This window comes from Photinus pyralis, unplaced genomic scaffold (assembly GCF_008802855.1).
Source record: "Photinus pyralis isolate 1611_PpyrPB1 unplaced genomic scaffold, Ppyr1.3 Ppyr1.4_LG7, whole genome shotgun sequence".
In the NCBI taxonomy this organism is placed as follows: domain Eukaryota; kingdom Metazoa; phylum Arthropoda; class Insecta; order Coleoptera; family Lampyridae; genus Photinus; species Photinus pyralis.
Genome location: NW_022170738.1, coordinates 36981591 through 37002888, shown reverse-complemented (window position 1 = coordinate 37002888; position 21298 = coordinate 36981591). Strand labels below are relative to the sequence as shown.

At 34.2% G+C, this 21298-nt stretch overlaps 1 protein-coding gene across 1 annotated transcript; it reads left to right on the top strand.

Moving 5' to 3' along the window:
* Nucleotides 1-12235: 12235 nt before the first annotated feature.
* On the top strand, nt 12236-13261 carry LOC116176225 (uncharacterized protein K02A2.6-like). Its single transcript, XM_031494706.1, has one exon. It carries the CDS (start codon nt 12236-12238, stop codon nt 13259-13261), a length of 1026 nt encoding a protein of 341 aa, XP_031350566.1.
* Nucleotides 13262-21298: the final 8037 nt, after the last annotated feature.

Sequence of the window (21298 nt, the reverse complement as noted above, 5' to 3'; positions counted from 1 at the left end):
TTTCTCATTTCGTCCAATATTTTGCACCTAAGAACCTCTGTGTTAAATTTGACTCAAACTCGTAAATTTGGTTGATTCCATTGATTTCCCAATTTCGTTGGAAAAGTTCTAGTATACTTTGTCGATGTTGTAACTGACTAGCTGCCCAAAACCTCAATTCACTCACAAATTTTGTTGAGGAAACCGGAAAAGCAGTTCCTCAATTGGCAGCCTTTTATTTTCTTTTTATTAAAATTTAGTTTAATTACGTGATTTATGTTATTCACAATTAATTAGCAATAAATTTATAACAGTCTTGAAGTCAATTGGTTTATAACAATTGCTGTTGTATTATTTACACTCAGATATACATAATTTATAATAGCGCGAACAATTTATTACCTCGGCGTTGAAATTGGAACTGTCCTGAAACGCAATTTGATTTTGCTTATATAAAAAAAGTCGAGTGTTCTCGAGTGCCCTCGTATGCTTCCGAATCTTGTAGAATGTTCGCGGAGAAACACGTCATATTTCCAGAAAATATTGCGTCACATCCGCCTTCGTTCTTTATCACCGATGAATAATGTTTCATGATGCCTCCATGTCTATCGGGATTTCCGGAATATTCGCCGCAATAGGTTGTAGTGTACTTAACCCCCCTTCATGCCTCAGTAACACGGTGATACTAGTAGGTAATATTAAAAAATCAACACGGAAACGTTTAAAAATAGTCACTGGAATGGCTATTCTCTACAAACGCTAACCGATCCCGCTCAAATCTAAAAAAGGGACGTCATAGTGTAATTCGTATTTCAAATAAGTTTTTTGCATTTTGATCGTTACTTTAATAGTCATCTCAAATATGCAATTTGTTGCATTAAAGGATTGATAATAAAGTATAACAAATATAAATTACATGCACAAAACATGGTACAAAAAGAGGTTAAGAGTAACTTTCAAAACAAGGAACTGGTTGGGGTACAAGCAGGCGTTAAAAACAACATGGACAATTGCATGGCATTGAAAGGCAAATTCAACGTTAACAACAAAATACGTGGAAATTAGTAAATCGCAACTCATATCGCAGATAAATTCTAAATCAAAGATTTGTTGTGAGCAGGGTCCCACCCCTGGGACAGATAAGTTCAAAACATAAACATAAATTGGGCAAACATTTACATTAAAAATGAAAACGAGTTCGAACAATAAAATTAACGATATTTTTCATACACGTGATTCCGCATTGAGGATAAATCATGTCGATTTCAAAACAAAAACAAATTATAAAAGCAACATAAAATGTTCGATACAGAACACAAATAAATTATAAAGAAATACACCCACAAAAAACAAGAAACTTAAACTACACAAAAGCTCAAACCAAGATTGCCGTGCGCTTTCCGCTTTTAAAGACTCGCGCGGTTACCAGCTCTCGAAATCGTGTGCATACTCGTAGGTTATATATACAGGGTGGAACCTCTCAAGGTTCTTTCCATAGATGAGACAAAAATATGCGCCCCTTTTAAAAAAGATCGATATCGCTCTTTCCGGTATTGGAAGTTAAGGATAGCCCTATTTTTGTAGAGGTGTTAGCGCGAATCTACCCTTCTACGAGAAAGGGGCAAAATTATAACTTTTATTATTATTTTTGTAGAGGCTGGGAACCCTTAAAAGGACATATGAAAATTGGAAGCACTTTTTCAAAGAAAGAAGTATATTTTTGAGACCTTTGAGATAAAAGGTCTTTATAGTTTCAATCAGGTTTTGTATTTATAATTTTAAATTGAGGCACGTTTTCTTGAGGTAGAATTTCCGAAATTAGTATTTTCGCAATAATTGGAAGGGACCTTTCGCATTGGTGCATGAAAGATAAATTTCAAGAGTGAACCTTTCGCGCAAAGTCTTCTCACGGGGAACATCAGCATTGACTACAGCATATTCACTTCCATCCTTTATGGCCAAACCGTTTGTGAGGTTACAGGAGCAAGTTCCCGGCGGGGGTAAATTTTCCGTAAAATTTCCAAAAACGAACGAGGGCCAATTGTTGAAGGCGAATTTTCTACAAGCTCTCCAATTTGAGTTAATGTATAGTCCTTTGATTACTTTTTATTTGATTATTTAGAAAAGAGGATTTATAGAAATGGTTTAGTATTAAGCGGTTTTGGGGAGGGAATTTCCCACTTCTTACATTTATTGCAATCGAGAACCTGTTACTTATTGTTCAATTAAATTAAATTAAATCACTTTACATGTTACCAAATTTGATTTCTGCGTAATTTCAAATAATTATAGTATACGTGTAACATCAAATGCGGGGCGGTAAATCCTGAAATGTTTCGCTTGTATTTGTTCTATACCTAGGTGTAAGAATTGCGTATCTTCATTAAGTTGGTAGGGGGCCTTTTATTCCCGCTCCGGTTTTAGGTAAATGTACATCGTCGAAACGGAAAGCTATGAATATTAATAAGCGCAGCACATGTACCTACCCTTCGCGATTCAAATCTGATTAAGCCGAAAACCCTAAACGGTGTTAGTGTGTCATCAGCCTACCTTTTCCGGATTAAATCGTTGAAAAAATACGCTTTTTTCACCCACGACCCGAAACAGAATTACACGCGAATCGTTAAGGATAACTTTAAATAAAATGTGACGTACGCAGCCATTTTTTAACGTTGGACCCATTACATCCAAACATCATTCATATCATATTAGGAAAAAAAATTCGAGTGGGGTCCCATTTATATTCTATGGGATATAAATGCGAGTCTAACATGCAAATGCTATGTATTCGGGCATAACATATCAGTGTCAAATGTTCTAGAAAATATATTCCGTATGCCAGATTATTGAAAGGTTTCGTTTCCATTGATTTTCGATAAGGGCTCTATTTAGGAAACGCGAAAAATTGTATTCCATTCGACGAAGGAACGTCTCTTTCAGCGTTTTATATATACGTCCGGAAAAAGGAAAATGTGTAATTAAGGACCAAGCAAATTTGTGCTCATTCCGATGTGGGAGAAGGTATGGATTTTTCTCCGTGAATAAAGCCAATGGCATGCGGTCTAATGAAATTTTAATCCCGCTAATGTATAAGTTGCTGCAATATAATGTTGGATTTTTTTTTTGTAATCAAGTTGAACTGGATAAAGAATGCGAACTTTTTTTAGGGAATCCTTTCCACGTCAATCAAGGGAGAAAGTATGTGAAAGAGGAAAAGATGTTAATAAGTAAACGGAATTTTAGTGAAAATGTAACAAATAACGACACTAACTCGGTGGATCAAACCTTCGTATGCTCATCAAAGGTGCCTATGAGGCAAGCTGTCCCACAAAAGAAAGAAAAACGTGAAATAAAGGTGCCCTGGTGGCACAGACTAGGAAGATTTTTAAAAACAAAAAAAAACACGGGGGAGTGGGGTTCATACTACACTCATCGGGCACAATAAGGCCATAAGAAAGGCAAAACGCAAACGCAAATTATTTATTTTCTTGCGTTTTTCTTCTCCTGATATAAATATTTCTTTAAAAAACGATTTACATTAGGAAAACATGATGCCTGAGAGTGCGTTTGACAATTAATGTTTTATAAAATGATTAATTAGGATTATGATGTATTTTCCCAATGATGTATAATTTCTTGCGTTTCTGTGCTTCTAAAACGGTTTTTCAGAGAAAAGATTTGGTGGGGAGGCATGTGTCCATGTAACCTCCTGGCGTCCTGAAATTCTGATTTTTAAAATAATTAAATAATTATAGGGAGTACGTGGAATTCTCATTTCGTACGCTTGTACCTTAAATACGTTAAACGAAATTAAACCCGGCCTGCAGTTGTAGGAAAAATATGGGACAACTTGCAAACATCTGGAAAAATTAGAGCGCATCCAGACACCTCTCAGGACTGTTTCTGAATAACACTCGCCGCAATTCATTAAAACGTCTGTTATTACTTATGCTTACCCGATTAGGTGCGTTCAAACAAAGAACACCTAGGCCTAATTGGAATTTTCCCGGCACACCGTCTGTTGTCGTTATCTACGCACATGCACGCTGCAAGATTGATAACGTGTAAACACCTCGATTTGGAATGGTTTCAATTTATTGGAAACTAAAATGGTTAATAATTAATGAAACGACACTGAAATCTCAAAATATTAATTCGTCTTCATCTTTTCTGGCAAGAGAGCTTTCGGCAACTGTAAAAACAACGGTTGGCAAACTGATCAATTCACTACTGAACTTACGTACGTTATCGACGACAGAACAAACAATTATACAAAATAATCTCTCTTCATCTCCTACAGCAAATGAGTTAATTCAAAAACCACGTTTTCTTAGTAACGAAGCGGCCAACTTAAAACGCTTAAAATACCGGGTGTTCAGCAATGCTAGTCGACTTCGGTGTGGTCGTAACTTCGGGACGGAAATCGGGTGTTTCGTTACAGCATATTTAAGGAGACCGTATCAGTTGTGATGCAGGGAACTTTAAATTTAGTGGAAGTGCGAAGAAAAGGGCTTGTCTGTTAATCCAACAAAAACAAACCGCATTCTCTTACGTAGAAAGGGCCCAATAAAGTCAATGCAATTTTTTTTTATTTTTTTTCAACTATATGCATCGTTCGTCAAAATGGGGTTGAATGGAATTGTAGTATAAGTAACTTATCAAGAATAAATTATATGGGGAAGGTTTAGCGTTTAGAACGTGTACTAATAGTTTATGCAAAAGTATTACTCCAGTATGTAGTTTACTAATGTTTGTTTCTTTGTTTCAGGTGAGTAACTTCTAAGCTTATTGTAGGCGTAATGGGTAAGTTCTCAAATGTATTAGTCGATCAATTAAATTAATCTACTGAAAGCAATTCTATACACCATACATATCGTAGTAAGACACTCATAAGCAATTCACTATTCACACCCTTATACAGACTAAGTCAAATCGCGAATTTTGCCCCTTACATCTATGACCTACCACCGATTACAACGCACCATACATTTTATATATTGAATTTTCTGTGTCTTACAGGAAAGGTGTGTTAAATACTGCCAGTTGTTAAATAACATGCGTTCATGTAAAGATAAATAAATTACGCCCTTCTTTATTGGGCAAAACGAATGATAGCTCTCGGACGGACAAACAGAATTGATTCAGATATTGGCAGAATTTTTCTTAAAAATATGCATTTCTCAATATTTTTTACATACTCTGGGTCTACATGTACTGAAATTTATCAATTACATGAAGTAGTTCCTATATGACTTTGGTCCCCAGTAGAAACATTATTGCTGTGCGCCAATTAAAGCTGAACTGTGGTGCTAAAGGTCCCTGATTCGAATCCGAGTTCGGGCATGGATCGGGGATGGAAAATAAAGGCAAAATAAAATAAAATCTTAAACATACTTCAATAGCTTTAAAAGGAGTCATCAAGAAGATGCACTTAAAAATTCTTTATGAGTCATTGACAGTCTTTAAAAGGTAAAAGACACTTTAGGGGTTTTAACAGCTTTTGAAAGATTTATTGCTCTTTAACGGTATTTGAAAAAGCCTTTATGGGCCACTTTCTCTCTCAAAAACTTTAGTGGGCTTTAGATCCTTTAGAGCTTTTGATAGTCCTAAAGATTATCTAAAAACCTTTAATAATCTTAGAACTTTAAGGGTCTGTCAAAGCTTCCAAAAACCTTACAAAAGTCTATACATTTTTCTAAAGTCTTTCATAGACTTCAAAATCCTTTCAGAGGCTTTATAGTCTGGAGAACTGAACTTTCCAACGGTTTCAGGATTACTCCACAGTGAAAATCAAGTGCATCTTGTGCCCTATTTTCGTTGAGACTGCAGTGTATCTCAGCTGTTTTTCAAGATTTTCGGAATCAATCTAGCTACGTTTGTTTCTAAGATACAGGGTGAAACCAAAATGTTTGACTGTTTTGGAATGTCATCATATTTTACTTACTGGCCACGTTTTTTTTAGATATTTTTTCATAAAATCCAGTGGCGTAGTAAAAAAAATTGTGGACCGCCGTTTCTCAGATTTCACCCAATGTTGGTATATTTTAAAGGCAACACCCTTTATAGCGTAAGATCAGTTTGTTAAAACATTTTTAAATTTTAGTCATGAACCAAAAATACAAACCTTAATTTTTACGGTTTTTAAATAGTAGGCTAGGGATTCATGGAGATTTTGTTTTGTTTATTGTATCCATGGTAAAATTTGATATATGATACACAATTATATAAAAAATATACGTTATGATACATCAATGTAATAAAAAAAACAATGCATTAAGAAAACACCGATTTTGGGTTAGATCTCAGAACCGCTGATCCAAAAATTTATCTATCAAATACGCAGTTCTGATCTTTTTTCTATCAACATGTCTATGGCTATCTTGTTTAAAGTGGAACATTTTGTAATTGGGGAAGACCTGAGGAAGCTTCAACTATAGCAAAATGTAAATGTATGAGTTTTTGTAAGCTCGTTAAAGCGCCAACAAGTGATGAAATAATAATCTGCTTATGAAAAGCCTTGCACTACAGCATCTTGAGTTCCATTTGATTTTTCCATCAAAAGTACCTACTGAATAACTGTGCGAAAAAGTCAAATTAACTCCCCGACCGGTTTAGATTCGGAAAACAAACATTTCTGTTTATTTTCAAATTCATTACGCTTTGTTTGTTTTCGAGTTTATAACTCCTGAAAAGTTGCTACCATTCGCTTATTTTTATTAATGAGCTTTATTTTTTATTCGTTTTCTTTGCTAATTTTATCGATCACGGGTCTGGAATAATATTTGGACACACGGGTTCCGGGGTTCGTATGCGGAACACTCGCTCCGTTCGCGACTAAATTAAAATTAAGATCAAATAACGCTAACGGCGTCGTTAGCGCTAAAATGAAAGAAGCGGCGCCGCTAAAGTAAGACAAAGCACGACAATTAAGCGAACATTCGGGGTCGCGCGTTACACTAATTTCATCCATACAAGTCTGTCTATGTAAAACCTAAAAAGAGGGTAATTTACCGTCCACGGCAGGGGTGGGTTTTGTGTCGTTCAACGGACGCGTTTTTCTATCTGCCGGTGGTAAACAGCGCACAGAGATACGAACAAAAAGTCATCAACCCCGTACCAAATTAACGCAGTCGTGTCACCCGTCCTCCCGAGAGATCAGTTCGCTTCATTGCAATTGTTGGAAATAACTGAATCGGCACCCAAAACTACCCACACTCGTTCAGGAACTGAAATCGAAAGGGTAGCCGAAAACATTAAAAACCAAGACGTGTAATTTTAATTTATGGCGTTTTTACCGCATGGCAAAAATTTCCAATTAGTAGATTTCTAGTCTCATGATATATATTTTTTTATTATAACTCGCCGAACAAAAGTATCGGACGTTTATTGTCGAACGTAATGAATTGTTGGGGATGATTTAGAACACGAACTTTTAATATGGAAACGCCGGAAGAGATCGCGCAAAAATCGATAAACTTAAAAACCTCCATTTGCGAAGGAAAGTGGCTGCAAATTAATGGGACAAAACAAGGAGCTGGGTCGGTGTGAAAATGCGGTGCGCAAATTAAAACTTTTCTTTTGTTGTCTAATTTGCGAGAGACTCATAATTAGTTGGCCTAATTAATTAAAATGTTAGGTGTATATGCGTTACTTATAAAGATTTGAAATTTCCCTCGAGATACTGAACAAAAAAAAAACACCGATTGCGCAGCCAACCAGCTTTCACAACCATTTGAAAAACACGCCAACTTTCATACAATTCCCGAGTCCGAGATAGTAGTCGAAAACCATTGGGAGCTTAAAGCTCACATAGAAGTAGGATGCTTTAATTGGCGTCGTGTAGGTATGAATCTGCTAATCGTGTAAGAAGTACCTACCAGATGTAAGTTGTAACTTTTTCTATGATTGTTCTGAAGGTGATCCGCATGCAATGTGGAAAATACCTAACAATTTTACACTTGCAATTTTTGATAGTTCCTAACGAAATTTTGAAATAAATTTAAGATAATGTGGGCACATTATAGGAAAGTTGGTCTTGCACGAACTTGATTTTTGGACTTTTGATCTACCTTGGAAATACCCACTTTTCTTATCATGCGTACTGTATTTCATTTTACGCATACGCATAAGAAAAAATCGTTTCACAGTAAGCAAGGCTCTACCTTTGTTTACTCATGACATAAGCCAATGGGTCTATTTATTGTATTTTACTATGAACGTTCTATTTTGAAATTTAATATTTATTACTCGTTGCTCTGAGAGATCTATTTTGTTTTATTTAGAGGGTTAGCTATCAAACCTCAAGGAAATCGTTCTACACATAATAAATTTGGATCCTACGCATGTTCGTATTTGATTTCGTTTTTTTGCCTTATTCCTTTTCTTAAAACACTTTTTTTATGGTTACTTTTTTGTTTGTTTGGCCGAGTGTCCCTATACGCCCTCGGCTACACCCCAATTCGTCTCGTGTATCCAGTTAAACCCCCATAAATCATTCCTGAAACTAATACAATATATTCTATGCAAAAATGCTTGCATCAAAACTATCGTATACCGGGTGGTGCGCGGTAAGTAGGAACATAGGGATTTAACATGGGAAATTAGTTTTATGCAATATCCTGCCCTCCTGTACATTTTACAGAAAAAACAGTTTAAAAAGTTGTTCAGAATGAAAACGTGCGTACAAAACTGTTTTTACATGTTTTATTAAGCTTTTGGTATACCAGCAAATTTAAAAATAAATTTCAACATTTCTGTTATTAGTAGCAATAGCCATGACTTTTGTTGTTTTTAAAATTGCTACTAATAGAAATGTTGAAATTTATTTTTAACCACCCGGTATAACTGTTACCACCGTAAACCGTATTTATTTTTATTTATTCAATTCTATTGGAAAAAAACAAAGTTTACCCCTTAAATTAATAATTCTAATTAGATCGCGATAATACGTTATTTTTAATGATACATTTGTTCCTTAATACGAAATTCGTGTCGCGTTTGCATCTTTTTTTGTATGCTCTTTTTGTAAAAAAAAATATTCTACATTGTTTCCCTTAACTAACCCGTAACTTTTTCGACAATAGCCATTTAGCACGTTGAAAACACCAGTTCTCGTCCGATCACCGAAGTTTAGCAATCTAGGGCGCCGGGCTGGGATGGGTGACCGCGTACCGTTGTGTTATATATATTTAAAATTACATCATAATTGCGCTGGAAAAAAAGAGAGTATCCTAGTTACGAGAATAGCAAGTAGGAAAATTGTCAATAAATTAAGTTTGTTCCGTTCTGTTCCATTCATATAAATCAGAATCCACGAAATACAAATATAACAAGTGGCGACGAGGATAAGGAAGAATATTACAAAGTACAATGAATACCACACCTACAAATACAGTACAGCAGTCATTGAATACAGTACAACATTCATTTATAATTGAAGCGTTCAACCCAAGTACAACATCATGGGCCAGGTGGGTAAAACGTCTAGAAGGTGCTTTCAAGGTATTTAATACTACGGATGATATGAAAGTGTACTACATATTACACTACATGGGTGCGAGTACGTATGACATCCTCGCAGACAAATTATCTCCGGTGCAACCAGAAAGTAAAACGTATATAGAAATTATACAGACGTTGGAACATTTCTACTCACCATCGCCGTTAGAAGTAGCCGAAATATTTAGATTTCAATCTCGTAAACAAGTAGAAGGTGAGTCGATCCAAGAATATTGTCATGCATTACAAAAATTAAGCATCAATTGCAAATTTGGTAATTATTTGAATAACGCTGTAAGGAATCAGTTAGTGTTCGGGCTTCAATCAAAAAGAATACAAACTAGACTACTAGAAACAAAGGACCTGACTTTAGAAAAAGCCATGGAAGTCGCTAGCAGCATGGAAATTACCGAAAAAGATATACAGCAGTTACAACACAAAGGTACAAATGTGCATGCCATCAATTACAATTTCAAGAAGGATACAAAAAATACACACAAGGGAGAAGATACAAGTGCAGCCGCGAAGAAGACCAATTTTCAGGAAAAGAAGAAAATCAATACAGGAAATTTTAATTCTAATACTAATATACATTGTTTTAGATGCGGAGGCAATCATTTTGCCAACAAATGTAAACTAAACAGGAATATCACATGTACATCCTGTGGTGTAAAAGGTCATTTGAGAAAGGTTTGCATGAAGGATAAACAGGTAAATAATGTAGAGGAAATTTTACAAATTACATCGGAATCTACTGAGTACAGAAAGAAATATTCAATTACGTTAAAGCTTCAAAATAAATCAGTAAATTTCGAAGTTGATAGCGGTTCAGCCGTTACGCTTATAAGTTATAAGTCAGCAGTGTTACAGAAAATTGTTTGCTACACATGCTCTTCAATGTACAGATTTAAAGCTATTCTCATATTGTGAAATGCCTGTACAATTAATTGGATATATTACAGTGAACGTTCAATACAATCACCAAAAGTACGATTTGAATTGCTATGTTACAAAACTAGATAGACAACCACTATTGGGTCGCGAATGGATTAGACAGTTAAATTTGTTACAAATAAACAATATTTTACAAATTTCATCCAAAGTAGAAATAGGGTGGAATGATTTATGTAAATGTTACACTACAATTTTTAATAATGACTTTACTAAGATTAGAGGTATACAAGCCAAGCTTCAGTTGAAACCCAACGCAACACCGGTATTTATTAAAGCGCGCCGAATTCCATTTAAACTAGTACCATTAGTTGAAAAAGAAATAGATAAGTTAGTGGAAGCAGGAGTGTTAGAAAAAGTTAATACGTCACAGTGGGCTACACCGGTAGTGCCTGTTTTAAAAAGTAAACGATTCGATTATGTGGTGATTTTAAAGTCACTGTTAACCCCAACTTACAGATCGATGAATATCCTTTGCCAACGATTGATGAGTTATTATCTTCGATGGCAGGAGGAATATATTTTTCAAAAATTGATTTACGAATTTCGTACTTACAACTTGAGGTCGTACCTGAAGACAGACCACTCTTAACATTAAATACACATAAAGGTTTATACCAATGTAATCGATTACTTTACGGAATTGCATCTGCTCCAGCCATTTGGCAAAGAGAAATTGAAAAAATTTTGTGCGATATTCCAGGTGTTACTGTTTTTGTAGATGATATTAAAGTTACAGGGTTGTCATACGAGGAACATTTATATACACTAAAAACCGTTTTTGAAAGATTGAGCAAGTACAACATTAAAATTAACAAAGAAAAGAGTGAGTTTTTCAAAGAACAAATCGAATATTGCGGGTATGTTATTAATAAAGACGGTATACATAAATGCAAAAAGAAAATGGATGCCATTACAGAAATGCCTCGACCTAATAATGTTTCAGAAGTACGAGCATTCATTGGCTTTGTAAATTATTACGGAAAGTTTATAAAGAATTTAAGTACAATTCTTTATCCACTAAATCGATTATTATGCAAAAACTCTAAGTTCCATTGGTCAAAAGAATGGGAAAATAGTTTTCAACTTGCAAAAACAGAATTTCAAAGTAACGAATTTCTTGTTCATTTCAATCCAGAAAAACCAATCATAGTTGCTACAGATGCAAGCTCTTATGGTGTGGGAGCGGTTCTTTCACATGTTGAACCAGATGGTACAGAACGAGTCATACAATATGCATCACAAACATTAACAGAAACCCAAATAGACAAGGAAGCATATGCCATCATTTTTGCAATTAAGAAATTTCATCAATATTTGTTTGGTAATACTTTTACGTTGTACACAGATCATAGACCTTTAACACAAATATTATCGCCAACAAAAAGTTTGCCATTTTACACAGCAATGAGAATGCAACACTACGCATTATTTTTGCAAGGGTTTAATTACACTATTAAATACAAAAATACAAATAATCATGGTAACGCAGATGGTTTATCAAGACTTCCAAGTAGAGCAGACACATCAAATTACGATGTAATTGATATTTTCCAAATTGATACAATTGAAACTTTACCGATTACAGCACAAAAATTAGCTGAAGAAAGTAGGAAAGATTTAGGTATTTCAAAGCTTATCACATCCTTACAAGTACAGAAAAATATTCCTAAAGATGAAAGATGGAATATAGAACAAAATGAATTTAGCATTCAGCAAGGTGTTTTAATGAGAGGACACCGAGCAGTCATTCCTAAACAGTTACGTAAATCTATATTAGACGAGATTACATGAAGGACACTTTGGGATGGCTAAGATGAAAGGGTTAGCACGAGGAATTTGTTGGTGGCCGGGTATTGATGCAGATATAGAAAATACTGCTAAAAAATGTGTTAGTTGTAACCTAGTCAGAAATAATCCCAAACAAGTAGAAAAGCATATTTGGGAACCAGCTGATCAACCGTTTCATCGTGTACACGCAGATTTTGCAGGACCTTTCATGGGTAAATATTTTTTTATTTTAGTTGATAGTTATTCAAAATATCCATTTACATACGTTGTTAATGATATCACAGCGAAAACTACAATAAAAGTTTGTAGAGAAATTTTTGCTGCATTCGGATTACCAAAAGTTTTTGTAACCGATAATGGCAGTACATTTCATTCAAGAGAGTTTCAAAACTTTTTGAAACAAAACGGAGTTAGTTCCAAATTTACAGCTCCTTACAATCCATCAACAAACGGGCAGGCGGAACGTTTTGTTCAAACTCTAAAAAAATCACTTTTGAGTACTCGATGCACTAATAATGAAATAGACCAAAATGTACAAAAAATTTTAATGAAATACAGAATTATGCCTCATAATGTTACACAAGTATCACCATCAAAATTAATGTTTGGAAGACAAATACGTTCTCGTTTAGACAGTTTTCTTCCTGACAAAGAACAAGATCATGTAGTTAATTTTGAAAAAGAATGTGTGGAATTTCAAAGGGGTGATAGAGTCCAATGTAGGATTTATGTTGGTAAAAACAAGTGGACTTTTGGGAAAATATCCAAAAGAACAGGTAGATTACATTATGAGATTACATTGGACAATGGTAAAATATGCAGAAGACATATAAATCAGATGATGAAATGTCACAGAAACGTACCAGTACAATCCGATGTAGAATTAGATCATTTTGATTATGTAAATCCCGAATCAGACTCAAATGAACCAATTCAACCACGACAGGAAAATTTACAAGAACCTGAACATGTAACACAGAATGTAAGACCACGAAGAAATGTTAGATTTCCACAATACTTACAAGATTATGATCTTAATTAAATGTACGTTTCTTCATGGTTGTGAATTTAAGGTATTTTATTTAGCGAGGGAAGTGTTATATATATTTAAAATTACATCATAATTGCGCTGGAAAAAAAGAGAGTATCCTAGTTACGAGAATAGCAAGTAGGAAAATTGTCAATAAATTAAGTTTGTTCCGTTCTGTTCCATTCATATAAATCAGAATCCACGAAATACAAATATAACACGTTGTATCTCTTTTTTTTTAATTTTGCTCATGTCTATTGATTTTAGATTTTATTAATAATAATTGTAATTTCTAATTAGAATTAATTTAGTCTTGCCGAAAAAAAATATTTTAGTTTTTCAACCTTGACATTTTTTTTCTCAGTTTTTTTGTAATAAAAGCTGGCACAATTTTTATAGGTTGTACACAGAAAAATAAGTTCTTTCGAAAATTTTAGGTTGCTATTTGAAAAAAAAAGTTCAATGCCGTTGCGGCGCTCCAAAGTTTTTTTTTCAAAAATCTGGCTCGTTATTTTTCGTTTCAGTATGTCTAATATACATATTCAAAATTTGAACAAAATCCTAGCTCAAGCTAGGAAGCTAAAAATTAGAAACCAAGAGAATGGTGCACCCGCCCATAACGCCCTAATCGTGCGAGAATAATGCATCGTCCTGTTGAAAACAAAACAACTTCCAACTTTTGTTTTTTGTTGTGTGTACATTCTTAATAAAAAATGGTACTCAATACAGTATATACTTTTTTTACGTATCACATAATAAAATAAAGTGGATGATGATTTCTCCGAAATGAAATGTTTTATTGAGAATCTCTCAACGGAGCTCAAAAAGTGGCAATGAGAAAGTGCTTTTATTTTTTGTACGATGTCAAATAACATCAGGAAAAAATTAAAACGAAATCGACAAATTTCGGTTTTTCTGGCATATCTTCGGAAGTAATCGGAATTTTCTAGTTTCCTTTAATACATGGTAGTAACTTTAATTGCGCAACTTTTGCCTATTTTAACCACCGCCGTACCTGCTAGTTTCCGAGATCTCCATGATAGACACCATTATCTTGGCCACGGTGTATATTATTTAAGAGATGATTCTTGGTATGAAAAGATCAAATTTGAATAATTACTTAATTGACAATTTTCGTAAAATATATGATTAACAATGGTGTGAAAAGATAAAATATGGAAAAAGTGCAATTATGCGGTACACCGTTATTTTAAGGCATAATAAACCCATAAAGAGCGTTTAAAAAAGCGGCAGAACACCTCGGTGTGACTCCACGGAGTCATTGGATTTGACCCATTTTCAATTGGCTTGTTACATGTGATATATATGTTAACTAACTGTGGAAAGTTTGAACCGAATAGGTTCAAGCGTTTGCTAGAGGCAGATGTGATATTTGCAGGGGTTTGGTTTAATTAAGATCACGAAAACTTCATATTTATTTTATTAAGAATTGAATAAATTCTGTAGACAGTAATTAATGGTACATGCTTACTCGTTCTCGATTACAAATCTACTGTTAGTAATATTCACCTATTAGTGATACACCGAAAGTGGAATAATGCTTACTGCAATAATAAGCGTTTTCGCAAGAAAGTTAATGCAATTAAATTTAAATCAGTTCAATGCAATGATTATGAATCAACAATTATTTGAACTCAAAGTTTTGAAACCTTATGCACGTGTATCCTAATTTCGGCAATCACTAATTATTACATTACATCTCCCTCGGAAACTTAAAAAAAATATATATTGTTGGAGGTCAATGTATATTTTTTTTCCATCACTAAAATTAAATACTTACTATGCTAATATGCTATAATTTACAATAATGAAATTGTTTTAGAAAACTTACATATGATATAACTTAACTCTATTTTTATGTACCTCTTGCAATTTACGATCTACTCTAATGACAATATTTGGTTGCTTAACTTCTACTATTTCAAACGGACCTTTAAATAATGGATCCATTTTATGATTACATTCGTTTTTTAACAAAATCTTATCTCCTACCTTATAATCTGTAACTACACTTTTCAAATCATAGTAATTTTTTCGTCTGTACTTTGAATTTAACAAATTTTGTCTAGCATCTTGACATGCTTGTTGTAAACGGTATTTTAATTGAATTGGATAACTATCAAAATTATACATTGGATCAGTTTTTGTTGTTATATTTGAAGGAATTTTGCAAGTTTGACCAAAAACTAATTCGAAAGGCGTGTAACGCGTTTCAGTATGAACCGAATTGTTGTACGCAAAACACCAAAATGATACCCATGTACTCCATGCATCTGGGTGATTAGCAATCTGCATTCTGAGATATGAACCTAAGTTTTTATGAGAATTTTCCAAAGAGCCTAAAGTTTGGTGGTGGTATGCTGTTGAATTTAGTTTTTTTTATCTTTAAAATTTTGCAAACCTCTGTCAATGTTGAGTTTAAAAATTCTGTACCTTTATCTGTAACTATTTCATCTGGAACACCATACCTTAATATAAAGTTTTGTACAAAAGCTTCGGCTACGGTATTAGCTTCTTTATTGATTAAAGGGTATGCTTCTACAAATTTACTTAACTCACATTGTAACGTAAGGATATACTTATGGTTTTTTTCATCTGGTTCTAATGGACCTATCAGATCTACATAAACTTTTTGATATGCAGAAGTAGCTGTGGTTGTTATTTCCATCGGTTCAATCTTAGCGTTTGAATGTTTATACCTTTGACAGTCATCACATTTTCTAATAAAATTTTGTACATCTTTCTGTAATCCATTCCAAAAATAATTCCTTTTTATATTGTTATATGTTCTGTTGATTCCAGCATGCCCTCCTGTAGGTAACATGTGAAAATCATTAATAATTAACTGTTGTGTATCTTTGTCGGTTATATGTTCAATATCTTTTAATAGGTATACTAATTTTTAAATTTCTGGTTTTCAATTGTTTTCCAATTTTAATTATTTCATTTAGGAAGTTCTTATTTATACAAAACCTATTTGGGTAGAACGCGTTCTGATTCTTTTTTATTACGATTAATTCCGGAATATTATTTTGTTTACATATATATTTTAGGTCTCTCAACGACTCACTTAATGACGACGTTGATCGAGAATCCTGTATACAATAATAAATTAGTTGCAACTCCTTATCATAAATATATTCCCCTATGTGCACATCATAATTTTTATTCTTCAAAATTTTGGAAAACTCTTCTTGTGAAATTGGTCTTAATTCAGTAGCTTTAATTGGTTTCTTTAGCAACTCTACCACGCCAGGGTGGTCAGTCCTATCGTGAAGATTAATTTTTTAATAAATTTTAAACTGTTTTAATGTATTATTTTTATATAATTTAGGTCTTACTCCAGTTCAATGTTCAAATTATAAAAAATTTCAAAACATGTTTTTTGTCTCCGCAATTTTCTCATGTACAATTTATAAGTTAAACGCTCGGCCTGAAGATGACATTCTCGTCGAAATCGATGGCCGTTAGAAAATAAAAAATTTTCATCATATATTCGATTCTATACATTTTTTCGAAGTCACTATTGGGGGTGGTTTTTTGGGCAAAAGGGGATGAAGGTCCCACCGGATCTGTATTTGGGTCCATAATCAAAATGTTAAAACTTTATGAATTTTAGTAAAATCTTTTATTTATTACTCAGTTGTAAACGTTGATTATAACAAGACAAAACGCAAACGGGTAAACGTCATCTTTAAACGCTACTGACTGACAGCTGACGTGTAAAAATTTTACAAGTTAGTAGTCTAGTAATTTCATTGGCCAGAATTAATGCGAAGTCTCTGTTACATGGATAATATGATATTTTAGACATTTCTTCGAGATCAATTTAAGAACTAATTATTTACGTTTACAAATGAGTAACAAATCAAATATTGTACATTATACGCCAGGTAATAGTTTTTACTGGCCCTAGGAGATGACAAGCTCGCCTAACGGCTCGCTAGTCAACTTCTCCTACCGCCAGTAAAAACTCACTTACCTGGCTAATAATGTAAAATACTATTACCATAGTGGGCCTAATATATAATAGTTTTTCATGAGAAGTTCAAATTGACACCACGATGTCGTGTTTTGTAGATATGGTGATAATTCATGGGTGTGGGTACTGGAGAAGCGTTAGATATCATTTGGTTTTTGTGATAGTTAAGTGCTTTGTCACAGTATAAATAGGACAGGAGAGGGGGGTTCGTCAGCCAGATGAATTGTTGGCTACATTATTTTCGTTTTCCTTAAAAAAATTCTTGTATGGTCATATCAATGTCTCTTATATGAACATTGTTCGTGCTAGTCGAATCAGCGAGTATTGGTTTGTTTAAAAGTTATTATTATTACCTGTTCCTTTGATATAGTATATTTCATAATCGCGAGCATAATCGTATTCGGACAATAGAAGAAGGATCGACCCAATTAATTTCGATCTAACCATTTTAGGGATTTATGATCTGTTTTAATTTTGAAATGTCTGCTAAACAGGCATGGTCGAAAATATCTCACCGACCTAAAGATGGCAAGTAACTATTTTTCAGTACCTAGTCGAATAGTTAGTTTCAGTAGTGTTAAGTTTTCTACTAGCTTAGCAATAGGTTTCCCTAATTGATGAGAACTCCTCCTATGGCATATTTACTAGCATCTGTAGTTAATGTAAATACTTTACAGAAATCAGGATCAGGCAAGAGTATTACTTACATGTTTCAAAAGCATTTTTAAATGCTTCTGCATTTTCGACCTCTCCTTAGGCATGGGGACAAAGGTTGTTATTTTCGATAGAACCCAACCATACCAAGAAAACATTTGATTTGTTTATGATTTTTTGGTAAAGACATTTTTAGGTTAGGTTTAATCGACCATAATTAATAATAATAATAATTTGATAACGTTCAACCTCGCGTTAAACTTAATGAAAATATTTTCAGAAAAATAGGTCTTTGCTATATGCGTGACTACAAGATTCAATTAGTAGCTTTATTGTGTTATCTTTGCGTAGGACTTTAATGAAGAGTAGTCTAGGGCTCCAAAGGCAATTGGGGAAAAATTTAGGTTATTTGAGTCTGTAATTGGAGAACAGTCTTTATACGATGATGATTGTTCAAAGAGATTTTCGTCTGTAGTATAGGGTTATTTTCCACATCTCTGAATTAGTGTATTCATGCTTTACATCTACAACATATTCATGAACTAGATTGAAGTCATTTCAACATTTGTTGGAGTCACCACTAACATTGTAGTTTATCTTTCCAAGGGTACTTTTCCTGTAGGTTTCCCTTAGGGGGTCGGTTTTTGAAAGCTTGTTAATTTGTGGGGGTTTCATTATGAAAGAACCTTTGTAAATTTAACTGAGGCCTTTGCATCAATGGTGTACAGTTTGTTCTTCCTTCATTTCTTTTTTATAACGAGTTGCACAGCTTTTTCCAAACTATCTGGGTTTTGGAGTCGTACATTAGTATTAGTTTTATCTTAGGTGCTAAATATAGCTCTATTTTTTTTTACTTTGACTTGTAAGGTCTTATTTGGATCATTATTAATTAATCCTAGAGTGTATTGAAACCGTTGCTCTCGGAACGGGTTACTTTTTTAATTTCTTGTACATTTTCTTCGTTTCTGGTTTCGACACTATTCATAATGTTTGTAAGCTTTTTTATTTATTTCCGATCGGTGCGTTTTTTAAATGTTTAAAGGAATGTTGTGGTTGATTGGCATCTGTCTTGAATTGGAAACTAACATTAGCTGACGTATTGTAGTTGCCAGCATTCTAATGCGGCGCGTCCACATTTCAAAGTTTAAATGTGGAAGGCGAATAAATTTAGACGTGGAGGATAGTTAATGTCTTCTAATTTTGATCCTCTCGTAGAGGAAGGATTATGAGAAATGCGCGAAATCGTTTTAAATGAATATTTTTTCGGAAACCCATAAATGCAGATGAGGAAATATTGATTTGGCGAACCCGCAATATTAAATGGGATTAATGACGCTCGTTCCCGAAATATGCAATTAGATCGGTTTTATGGCAACATTTCCTATTTCCATTTTTTTGTTGTGGGTCGACAATGAAACTGCAACTGCCATTCACAATTTGAAGGGCAATTACAATAAAAATCCGAGTTCGTGTAAAACAAGTTTGAATATCTCGTAAATTTAACGACCGAAACTACAAGTACTTGCTGAAGTAAATAAAAATAATCCCCGTTTCAAAATATGTCGGAGGTAATTGTGCCCTTTAATTTTATCTACACTGGCACTAAAACGCAATGAATCTTTGAACTGCATGCCTGTAATTTTTATTAGACTAGCGTTTGCTCGCAGTACCTGCATGTAATTATTTTAGCGATAAAATGTAAGAGAGCTTTCCTACTAATATTAATTAGGGGATAAAACTAAAACGCAGAGATTCTATTACGCGAACTATAAACTGAAATTAAGCTCCCAGCATTCACCTATGCAATATTATACTGTGGATCAAAGCGGCAGTTTATAATACGATACCCAACATCTAAGAATCCAAGATGCTTGTATTACATTTTCCTTTGAAAGGATTTCAGATTTAATCGTGCATAAAAGTTACATGAACTTTCATTTCATTGAGTGCACTTTAATAGACACCTTGCACACTATCTGCCACGCTTACACTATAATATACAAAAAACATTTTCGTTTCCAGAGCAATGGGGCCGTAAATGATCGCACAGTGGACTCACTCACAACAATTTTCATGTACATTTGCCGAAAAATTGGTCGCGAAAGTGCCACAGATTCTTTCAGCTTCTCTATGCGTCCTTCTCTCGCACAGGAGGTCGGAACCCGCCACCATCTTGGGCGATTTCGAAACGACAGCAACTCCTTGTCCGCGAACTATTTTAAAAGTACCCGTATCGAACTGTGCCACTTTGACGACACTTATGCAACTGTGGTCAGATGGAGTGAAGGCCTACATATTACGGCACTCGCCCTCAAAATAAAAGCACAATCTAAATGGTTAAGAAATACGGGGTGTAATACATGGTGAAAATTCCCCGTACCTTGGCATTTACTTAATGCACGGGTACAATGACATTCATTTAGCAAATAATGCAGTGTAATTATTTAATTACTCGGTATCAAACTAAGAAAATAAAAGGGAAAACATCACCTGGGGGCTGGGATTGTTGTCCGATACACAACGGTTCACCCACCTTTCCTTGCATTTCTCGCTTCTTTTCACAAACCAGGTCCCCAACGGGACTCCTGTTACCGATTTCTTTCTCGCTTAAAAGGAGGGGGAAAACTTCAATACGCGGGATAAACATTTGAATTGTAGCCGTACCAGATGAAAAATAAAGTAGAGTAAGAATTCGCGCCTTTTTTAAAAAGAATAGAATGGTGCCAAATGGAGTGGCCTTAAAACATACAAATCAAGAAATGTTATCCATCGAAATCAGGAACTTCATTTGTGGCCCAGTCATTAAAGTCATTTTAAATACTAAAACATTGCAAAATGTTGTTAGGGAGCACCTAGACAGTATAAATCTAGATTTGCAACCCTCAGAAACGTTAGTCAGGTACAGGGTGAAAATCGAGAAAATTTTGGACTTTTTTTCAGATGTAATAAATAATTAGACGATAGTAGTAAAAAACTTATAACTGTTATATTTTCTATGGGCAATCGATTTCGACTTTCTTATGTCATCATCATGTCAGCCTTAGCTGGAATACATTGGAGATGAACGAATGACATCTTCGCAAAAAAGAGGTAAAGGAGTGTTCTGAAGAGGAAATGTGTTATTGGTAATTTTCTCTATTTCAAAAGTGGTAATAACACATTTCCTGTTCAGAACACTTCTTTACTTCTTTTTTTGCGATTAATACACTCCATTAATATTAGACCAATCAGCTTGGTGATTGTTTCAAATTCTAACCAATCAGATGATTTGTTATCTGATTAAAAGCTAGGTAGCTTTTTATCAGCGACTAAACGCTAAGTAGCTTTTCATCAGCGTTAAAAATGCGTGTAGGAATGCATAAAATATATAGTGGTTGTAAAATTTACTGTCT

Coding starts and splice junctions, on each gene's coding strand:
- LOC116176225 (XM_031494706.1), top strand. CDS start 12,236: ATGGCTAAGATGAAAGGGTTAGCACGAGGAATTTGTTGGTGGCCGGGT.